This window comes from Etheostoma cragini, chromosome 20 (assembly GCF_013103735.1).
Source record: "Etheostoma cragini isolate CJK2018 chromosome 20, CSU_Ecrag_1.0, whole genome shotgun sequence".
NCBI lineage: Eukaryota > Metazoa > Chordata > Actinopteri > Perciformes > Percidae > Etheostoma > Etheostoma cragini.
Window position 1 is genome coordinate 22,494,429 of NC_048426.1, and position 11,141 is coordinate 22,505,569.

The following is an 11,141-nucleotide window of genomic DNA, read 5'->3' on the forward strand; positions in this document are numbered from 1 at the left end:
TACCTTTGAGAAAAAGTGCCATTACTGATTGGTAAAACTTGAAGGATGCTTTGCTTTTAGATGTGTTTTTTCTTACAGAGAGTGTGTGAAACCCATGCCCAACACACTCATACATCCTGTCATTGTGCTACTTGGGGAGCGTTCAGACCAGAAACAGCACTCAAATGGTCCAATTGTGTGACGTCCTATTGTTATTTATCCCCCCAAAGTAGCACAAGTTGACTCTATCTTTCCCAATTACTGTTTTTCCTTGGATAATTTATAAATCTTGACATTTCCGAGCGCACTTAAAGGCAGCTTCATTTCAAGGAGAAAGGAAAGAAACGGCGTGACTGTGCTTTGTTGTTGCAGGAAACATTTGGCTGTGACACAAACTCTTGGACAGTTAAGAGTTGTTGGGTCTGAAACTTCATCCTTTACACCACATACTCAACATGTATACTGTGGTTTAACATCATTTTGTGTAAATAAACAGTAGTGTGTATCTGTTAAGACGCACTAAGCTGTAATTTTCCACGTAACTTCCTGAGAGCATCCTTGCCGTTGAAGACATGTAACCATGGTAACCCCTTCCGGCATTGCCAGATAATACTTAAATTACTGAAAGAGGGGAATGACTATACCAATAATCGTTTAAATATGTAGAAATGTAAATAAGAGTGATGTTGACGTTACAGAGCTTCTTGGTTTCTGTCCATTTGTCTTTTATAAACGTTGTCATTACTACCCCATTGCACTGTGGGATATACTGTATACCAGAAATACTATGCAATTCACGTTCTATTGGTTTCATACTAAGGTTTCGGACGTACTAAAAACATCTCACATACGGTTTCAACCTACTAAATAGCATTTTAGTATGGAATTTCGGATGCACAAACAAATACACTACCCCCACTCAAAATCAATGGAAAGATCTGCGTCTTAGGAACGATGCAGTTATTGTGACTTGTTAATTATGGATGGAACTAGTGTGAAAATAAAATATTCCTCCTTTTGTTCAGGACCCCCTCGAAACCCCTTAAGGACCCCCTGGGGGTCTCCAGATCGCACTTTGGGAACCACTGTCCTACAAGATTAAGACTTTTTATTGTGATGGGCTGACAACAAAATTACAAAAATTTAGAGCAAATTTCTTCCATCAATTGTGTCTGCCGGAACTATCAAGACATAAAGTCATGTGCTCTATGTTTGGTCTGCTCCTTCATGAGTAGATTGACCGTTAAATTCAGGGTGGAACAGGTTAGTTTATTGATAATTAGCTTAAATTTTATAATAGTCCAACATTCAGACTTCTAGGACAGAGTCCGAGTTGCCACAGATCACCCCGGCGTCTTCATAATGGGCACAGTTATGTGTCCCCACGCCGGCGTGTTTGCAGTCCAGCAGGCTGGACTCGGTCCCTTCGCACTGAACATCATCCAGGAGAATCTGCAGAGCCTTCCCCTCCCCAAACTCAGAGTTCCTGGCTGCCTTTAAAGCGTAGCTGAAGCCCAGCTGCTGGCAAACCACTGCAGCATTCTTGGTGGTCCAAAGGTCGTCACACACGGTGCCCCACTCCCCGTTAACGTAGATCTCTACCCGTCCACGGTCGCTGCGGCCTTGTTCATCCCCAACCAGCCTCACCACTCCGTTCTGGAGCTCGGGCATGCTCTCCGTTCTGGATTTGCCCTTCCTGCGTCTGCCTTTCCGCCTCAAATCTCTGGTGGATTTGGTGGTGGTTGTGGTTGGCAGAGCAGTGGTCAGGTCTGGTCCTCCTAGACGGTCAATGAGCTCCTGGAGCCAGTCGTAGGACTCTGTGGGTTGTGGCTCAGGCTGGATTTTGTTGGGTGGATCAACACCGATTAACGCTGATGGAGAATTACAAAGAAACACAAAAACAGATTAAGTCACACATTTAGTCAGTAGTAGGGTTGGGCTTTGTGTTGATTTTAACAATAGTGATTCCAAGTCCGATTCCTTCTTTCGATTCTGGTTCTTATCGATCCTCCATTCTGGTTCTTTGAGGGGTGGAGTTGAAACGGGTCACAAGCTTTTATATATATATATATATATATAGTTCATTCGAGGGGGGGGGGGGACATTTCTACTAGAGACGGCGGAGTAAAGTTTTATAATATGCAGTAAGAAAGTGTATGTGTAGCCCATGTTCACTTGAATTTACTCAAGGTATCATTTTTGTCACTTTAACCCTTGCATTGTATTTGGGTCAAATTGACCCATTTCAAATTTTTACAAGAAGAAAAAGTAAAATAATTTCTACGTAAAATCAATGGCCCCACCTTATTTCCTGTAATAAACATGTTTTCCTGTCTAAATTCAGAGAATTATTCCGGATATGACTACCGGCGGAGTGGGGACCCGAGGGATTCGAGAGGGTCCCGAAAGTGAAGACTAACTAACCATTATAGTTTAGTTATAGCTTCTAAGTTATTAATATATTTCTTTACTAGTTTTTGTTTTGTATTACATTGAAGGATAAATGTTAAAGACTAATATGTATATTTTTTTGGCTGCCTTGACAGCATCAGGGTGACGTTTGAGGCGGTTTAAAGTTTCCTATGACTATATGTCTAATAGATTCCCTTGGTTACCAAAATATATAATATTAGCATTCCATATGAAAATAAAATACGCCCAAATCCACAATAAAAATTGGAATTGGTCATTTTTGAAACAATTCCAGGTCGGAACCTGTTCTTGATGCCCAATGTCAGTATGGTCAGTGTGTTTGGAAGTGGACTCACTTTCCTGGGGAACAAACTTGATGAGGTTACTTTTCACTCTGACAGGAAGAGGGTCGTAGTGGCATTGTCTCGGTGGAGCACGTCTGAAAAAACAAGGAATAACAAATCCAAATAAAATATAGTTGCACATAAGGGAAGCCAGAACCCAAGCAGGTGGACACTTACAACATATTTGTTTGTGGATCATTTTGTATTTAACTTCCAGCTCAAGTCACACCAGTGGCGAGGAACAGTTAAGTAAACTGAATGGCTGGGAAACAAATTAGGTGACACGACCATCCACTGCTGAGAGAAATGCAGAGTGCGCCAAGAGCTGTCTGAGGCAATGTCAGAGAAGGGAGATTTAGGATGACAGGCCTTTCACACTACTGCCAACACTGCTTCACTTCCCCTCTTTACCCAAATAGAGACAGGCAGTATAACCGCCACATTCAGCAAAAGTTATCCCACCAGCACTGAGAAAACACAGATCTAAGCTTCCACCCAGGCCAAGAATGATCACGATACTGCACATCCCTCAGGCTCACAGAGAAAAACGACATGCCTTGGTTAGTAATCATAAACAGATGTGTGTCTTACATATTCCTTTTCCAAGAAACGGAAACAGAACTGTACATACTCTCCACACAGGGAGCAGGAACTGTACACGGCAAAATGCACATCTTTTCATTGTGTAATAATTAGGTAAGAAAGAAGCAAAGCAATGATTATGTTCCTGTATGAAACCCTTTTTCTGCAGCAACTTGGATTATTCCATATAATAATAATAATAACAATACATTTCATTTAACAGCGCCTTTCTGAACACTCAAGGTCGCTTTACATACACTAAAAGAGAGATACAGGGAACAGAAAAGTGTAAGCAGTTATAACAAAACAAAAAATAAATAAAACATATCACCCCCAGCAGTCTTGTGCCTGGTCTATGTTAGCAGGATCGGACTGGACTATTTTATGTTTGTGGACATGTGTATCCAGGGGCGTGGGCGTGGGGGGACTGAGTACCCAGGGCCTTCAAGTGAGGAGGGCCCAAAAAGATGCTAGAATGAACAGCTGTGGATGCGGGGAGGGCCCATAAAGAATGGCTTTTATACAGGGCCCAGAATTTTGTGCCGCGCCCCTGTGTGTCTGTGGGCATGAAACTATACCTTTACACATGTTCTACTGTGCCTGCAGAGCACAGGAATCTAGCCGCAGCCCACCAGTGAGTAGACAGTGTCCCTAATACTCACCTCGAAGGGTCCACCACTTTATAAAGGACTCCTGAAGGTGACGTAGCGCTCGGTATTCCAGTCGACATGAAGTACAGCTCGCCTGGTGGAAAGAAAAACAAAACATTTCATCAAGAGGAAATTACACATGGAAACATATTTGCAAATGACTGTATTAACAAATTCATGTATTACCAGCTTCATCCTCTGCAAAGGAGATGATGTACTGGTGGTAGTTGTTGATGAGTCCAGGGAAGGCACAGGTCAGGCCCATCCCCATACAGATGTCATTGTAATTCCAGTTCCCTGTGCTTCTGTCCTCCCGCAGACTCATCAAACGCCTGGAAAAGATCAAATCTACAATCTTACTTCATGATGGAACGTTGTGTGTGAATTACTTTTAATCCCCTTTTGTTTATGTATTCCTAAATTTACCAAAGTGCTTTTAAAAAGCCTTAGAGAAGATGCATAAACTTGTTACAAAGCGTGTCAAGTCAAGTTAAGTACATTTTATTTATTTAGCCCAATATTAATACAAATTTCATTTTCTTCAGGGGGTATTAAAATCTCTGTAATCACTCTCTGTACTTTGACTCTTGATTCAGATAAAAGCATTACCCAAAAAGAGTTTTGATGGGGGAAACATGGAAAAATACTTAGTATTACTAATACTAGTATTTTGACCTCCACTACTGAGAGAAATAGAAAGAACAGAGTAGAAGATACTGGCGACCTTTTGATGGATTTATCAAATATTTTTATTTTACTTTTTATTAATATTCAGTCAGTTTTATGCTTCGTATTGTATCATGCATTCTATGTTTTGGTGTTAATTTGCAAAGAGAATTTGCTTTTTACCATATTAACCCTTACCCACTCATGAAGTCTCCAAATATGTACATGCCGTTCATGTTGGGGTATTCACAGCCTCGGTAAACATAGCCGCCGGTCACTGACTTGCCCATCTTGTGAGGGTACGCATAAATAGGGAGGACATCATCTGGAAAAAAAAAGAAAAAACACATGATGATTACAGGATTTCTTTACAATGAAGCCACTTGTTTATATAATAAAACATGCTTTTATGATTAAAAATAAAAATGGAATATGAGTATTCAAGATTGCAAGTATTTTTTGCAAATATATTTTGAAACTAGTATAGCAATCAGTGGCAGTGGTATACACTAGAGAGTACAATGTAGTTCTAACAAGACGCATTAGAATTGATGTGATGCTTTAAAATATGTATAGTAAGGGAAGTGAGTCATGTTGTATGTGATGCTCATTGATAAACTTAAATGTCTACTGTGTGTGCACAGCATCACTGGAGACTACCGTCTGGAGTCGAAGGAGGGTAACAATAAATGTTTCTATTTTACCATTTGGCGGACCAGAGCATGCCTACCTAGCGAGCTGTTGGCACACAGCTTCTTATCGTAGCAGGAGAAGCCCTCTTTGGCTCTCCAGCCGTAGTTTCGACCTTTCTCGATGATGTCGATCTCTTCAAACTTGTTCTGGCCCACATCCCCGCAGAAGATACGTCCTTTGCCCTCTTTGGTCCACGGGTCGCCCCGGTCCACAGAACACCTCCACATATTGCGGACACCGTAAGCGTATACCTCCGGTCGTGCCCCCTGCTCGTGTATGAAGGGGTTATCTGGAGGAATTCTGTACAACGGGCCTCTCTCATTGTCATTCACATCAATGCGGAGCACTTTACCCAACAGAGCAGACCTAAAGTAGGAGAAAGTCATGTTTTATCTCAAATGCACAGAAACATGCAATTACTCTTCATAAATGCCAACTAACTTTACATACAGTATTATAACTAAAACGTGGATCTACCAGTAGCTCTATTTATGGTTCTTTGCTACATTTTCTAAAATTGGGTACATTATTTCTTACTTCTTAGATTGTTTGAGGGTGTCTAGTTTTAGGAACCTTTGTGGACGTCTTACTTGTTCTGAGCATTCCCATATTTCCCGAATGGATCTCCTGCCATTCCACCGTCCCCTGTGAAAATGTACAAGTAGCCATCATCTGCAAAAAGAATCTGCCCTCCATTGTGGTTGGATGCTGGTTCATCGATCTCCAGAATAACCCTGGAAGGAACGCGGACATGACAAATAAGACAAAAAAAAGAACAGGTATAGGTGTGTTTCTGTTATCTAACCTGGATCGGTCCGTACGTACCGCTCAGAGGCATGATCCACCACATTCATGTCATTGGCTGACACATGGAACTCACTGATCCTGATCCTCTCATCAAAACCCACCTCCACTGAGTAATACACATACAGCTTCCCATTGTACTTGTACTTGGGGTGAAAGGTGAGTCCCAAAAAGCCTCTCTCATCACCTTCCCATGACGACGTTAACACCGCCTTGGTAATGTTCAAAAAGGGTCTCTCCAGTTTGGACCGGTCAGGAAGATAGGTCCAAACCAAGCCCACCTGTTCTGCCACAAAGAACCGATGTGTCCCATCGTTGGCGTGCACCATTGCCAGCGGGTTCCGCAGCCCATTCGCAACTTCTTCCAGGCACAGCTGCAGACAGCCGTCCGAGTCCGACTGAACCCGGCCCAGATTCTTTGTGAGCTTCTCGTTGCTGAGAAGGTGTGGGTAGCAGTAGTCAACGTCGTCTAGTTCCAGGTACTGGCAGACACGTGTCTGGTCTAGTTTGACTTTGGCTATGTGTGGGTCGTCGGACAGGTAAGGGATGGTAGAGCTGCACTTCCTCCAAACTTGGAGCAGTAGTCCGGACAGAGGCCGGGGATGGTCCTGATCGGGGTGCTCGGGACCTCGGCATCAAAGAGGTGGGCTGCATATGGAGAGCATTCCTGGGCAGATGAAGAAGAGACCAGAGACAATAAACAGGAAGACATGATGAGTTTGTATAGCCAGACCGATATATCAGCGGGCTGATATTATTGGCCGATATCAGGCATTTCCCGATCTATTGGTATCGGCATTAACAATGGCCGATTTAAAAGAAAAAATTAATAATATTAATATAATTCATAATGACAAACAAATGATTCTGATAAATTAATATTTAAAAAATAAAAACGGACCGTCAACCATGTTATGAGCATTGGCGTTGCATAGTCTGTCCACCAGAGGACGCTCTACAACGTCCCCGTTGGCAACACTGATCTTTTTTTTGATGATGTGTTTTTGTTCAAAGGACTTTAAATTTCATACCTTAAGTTTTTTTTTTATACATTTTATTAATCAGAACTTTAATATACTGTATTTTGATTTTCCTCTGTTCTGTTGTGACACTAAGACAAATTAATATATTATTGTAGTAAGAACTCATAAATAACTACAAATAACTAATGTTAGGGAACTCTGTTTCTTTTGATTTGATTTGATTTTTAAATAACCAAATATTTGTATCGGTATTGGTCGGGCTCCAGTATGATAAGTAGTATATAGAGATGTCCTTTTAAACCGCAATAACTGGCTTTTGGTCAACTTTAAGGTAGTGTATTTACCAGTGCAAACACACAATATAGAAACACTAACATATTCTAACCGTATCAGGTGATATTGGGAACTTTGTCCATTTACATGTTCAGCAAATACAGAGTTTCTGTCCACCTGATAGGTCTTAGTAATTTTTCGTATTTTGATCACTATTTTGGCTCCTAAAGATCACTTGATCGATGCTGAAAACATGTTGCAAATTCAAAATATACAGTAACTCACTGTAAATGAAATGTAAATGAAAAGTTAATACCCAAAATGCAATGTTTATTACCGTGATGAACCGAAAAAGAAAATTATGGTATTTTCCTGGGCATTTCGTGGTAACTGTAGAAATTACAGCAAAGTCTAACAGTGAATGATTTTCCAGGCAAATGCCACTTACTATAATAGTTATAATAAATGAAAAGGATTTAATACATTCTGTTAAAACCTACTATTGTACCCGTTCAAAGCCAATTATATACCTTTTTTTTTTTAAGTTTTTCATTTTTGTACTGTTAAATAATGGTACAACATGTCATTACATGTGCAATGTACAACATGGTCCAGATAAGTACAGCCGCTGTACCCTTAACAAGCCAATGTACCCCTAGAGGTACAATGATGTACTTTATTTTCTGAGAGTGTGTTATGAGATCATACACAGTGAATATGTAATAGGCTATTATTGGATAACTGTAGCTTCAGTTGCCCAATCACCACTGTAGAAATCTAAAAGCTTTTAACCCTTCACTCTCTCTACATGTCTCATCTACTGTCCATGACTGGTAGGAGGTGGGGGCAAAATCAGGCACTTACCTTCCTTTTTTACCTGAACTTAATAAAAAGAGGAAGCATTAATATTGTACCCATTTAGTTTAACCCTTGTATTGTCTTCCCATTGTCCAAAATTGACCTGGTTTGGTTTGTCTGTTAATAAAGCATAACGTAGCCTGTAAAGTCTCCTCCAGGTCTGTCTTCCAGCTTCTCAGACAACTTATTACTCGTTTTATGCTTCTTCAGAAATTATAGCCACTGCACCTCATTTACATGAAATCATGCCTATTTTTTATTTTCTATTTTGACTAATAGTTAAGCTCAAAGAAACATGTTTATGTATTATCCCAGATTTGGACACGGCTAGACTATGAAAGTGATGACCAATTTTTATTTTAGTGTGTCATTTAGGGTAGATTTGGTTGAAAAAAACACATAGGCCAACCTATTTCTGATATAAAAACTTCGAGTTAGGCCCGAGGACAACATGAGGGTTAAAATCATATCATCCTGTTCCACTGGGTTAGGGTTATGTGTTTTCACACGTTCTACTGCTTATCTGTGAGTCCGTGTTTTTGCTGTTAGTCTGGCGCATGATGGAGACGGACGGTGCCAAGCGACCTTTGTCCATGCATGCCTACCTGGCAGAGCAGCTCCAGCACGAAACCAGCACAGTTGGCGTATCCATAATAATCAAAGTTATCCATAATCTGGTAATACTTTCTCATCAGGTCCTGGTCTTTCTGATAATCACAGCAGCCGAACTCCTTGTACATTACGCAGAACTCTATCTCCCTCTGCGGTCGGAAGGGCGGCTTGAAGTCCAAACACTGCGGGTGTAGCGTTACAGGTGCGACACACAACGCCAAAACACACGAAATGCCGATCGGCGAGACCCAGAACCGAGCCGGGACTTTGCCATAACACCGCTGCATGGTGGCGGGCGTTGGAGATCATCGAAGAGAAAGTTGGACCAGAAGCGACTTCCTGTGTGCACTTTGACTCGGAGTCCGATCAGTCGGGTTGTGTTGCCCTCTGACGTGGTCAACCCGACCGGGGCCGTCTGTCGTCAGGCTGCTGTCCCGGGACATCACAGCTGCTGTCCTGCACACAGAAGGGGGGCCTGATGACCAGCTCCAGAACACAGGGACAGTCAGTCTGCTGTGTGTGTAAATAGGCCTACTCACAATAATCTCCATAATGATATTAATCACTTGTATAACCCCAGCAGGCCTGTCATATAACAGGTTTTTGTTTTCATTGTCCTGTTAAAGATTCTCTCTAACGTCCAGTCTTCTGAAGTTCAATTAGAGCACGCAGTGCATTATGGGACTATGGGTTCCTCCGTTATTGTAGTTTTTACTGTTCTCTTGTGCAATTATTAACTAGTCATGCATGTCAACCCTTGCTGCCCAGTAGAGGGCGACCTCACCAATGCTTAACCCTTCTCTTATCTTCCCCTTAACCATGAACTTGCCCTTCCAGGTAAAAATTTAATTTGTTGTTGTGCTTTTCTGATATTTTTGTCATTTTTTCTGATTTATTTGTCAGTTTTTTCCAAGGTGTTGGTGCTTTTTTTTAAACGTTACCTGGTTTAATAATATGTTTTACATTTACTCTTGGAATTCACGGTCAACAAACCTCATTTGTATCAAATTATTCATACGTTTTTAGTTAAAAAAGGCAGAAATCATGAATAATTTTGACTAATAGTTAAGATCAGAGGGTGTTGAGTGGATCACAGATGGGTCAAAGATTAGTCCCGATACTGTTTAGAAACCATTCAAAAAAAAAATTCATTGAAGGTAATCATTAATTTTAGTAGGCCTAGTAGTAATAAATGAATTTACCAGAAGATGTTGTATGGAATCATCCATGTTATTTTTGGGCAATTTGATGCAAAGAAATCCATATTTCAGATACAAAACATTCTGAAAAGGGTTAATTTGACCCGAGGACAACACAAGGGTTAAGCATTTGACTCTTGGATAACAAGAGTCACCATAGTGAAAATATTAATGTTATTACCATTATAGTTCTACACTATCCCCACCAAAACCAAACAAACCACTCTTGTAATCCCAGTATCATGTGACATTAATTGGTTTCATTGAGAGTCTTATGAATTTCATTAGACCATGCAGTGCATTATGGTCCTATGAATTGTTCTTGTAGTTTCTTGACTTACACTGTTATCTACTGCAACAAATTATTACTAAACACTCCTGCTGCCCAGCAGAGTGTGACCCGGGGGAGAGTCTAGGATCAGACCTGTAGGGGGGCACAACCCCTAAGGAGAATATATTGAGAATAGAATGATACAGGGCCATGAAAACATAAAAGTAAATGAAAAATCAGTAATTTCATTATCCGATAATCTCTGACCTAGCTATTCTTTTTAGACATTTCTTAATTGCCAGATTTTTGGACCTGGACACTACTTGTGTCTAGACTCCACCAGGGAGGATTGTCTTGGTGTCTTGACCCCTTTTAAAAATGATTATATATAAATGGAGTCTAAAGCTCCAAAGACTGTGACTTTTATTATGCTTGTGTACAATAAACCTTTGCATGTCTGCAAACAAGTCTCTCCTGATTGAAATTGCAGTAGGAAAGCCTTGGTGCCTTTCTGGCCCATAATCCTTTGTGCACCATACAGAAGCAAGAGGGACACAGGCCCCAATCGTAGGTGCACTTCACAGGGGGAACAAAATGGGCTTTTTCTGAAGTTTTTATTTATTTTTTATTCAACGTTTGTTCGGAAAATTATTTAATTAGTGTTGCTTTTTCATTTTTGTCATGTTTAAGTAACCTTTTTGTCGTCTTTGGCGCTTTTTTTCCTCCAAAGTTTGTATCACTTTTTTCGACATGTGTCTTCTTTTGACATTTTTGTCCCAATTTTTCGAAGGTTTTTTTCCTAGATAGTTGAACAT

General features: G+C 40.7%; 1 protein-coding gene across 1 annotated transcript; it reads right to left on the minus strand.

The window, feature by feature from the left end:
- Window positions 1-771: 771 nt before the first annotated feature.
- On the minus strand, window positions 772-9,283 carry LOC117935471 (HHIP-like protein 1). The gene is given in 10 exon segments (XM_034857671.1): window positions 772-1,850; window positions 2,748-2,830; window positions 3,980-4,061; window positions 4,154-4,299; window positions 4,832-4,958; window positions 5,364-5,692; window positions 5,917-6,060; window positions 6,152-6,698; window positions 6,701-6,797; window positions 8,850-9,283. Coding segments are annotated over 10 exon segments (2,412 nt in total). The 5' UTR covers window positions 9,144-9,283; the 3' UTR covers window positions 772-1,287.
- Window positions 9,284-11,141: the final 1,858 nt, after the last annotated feature.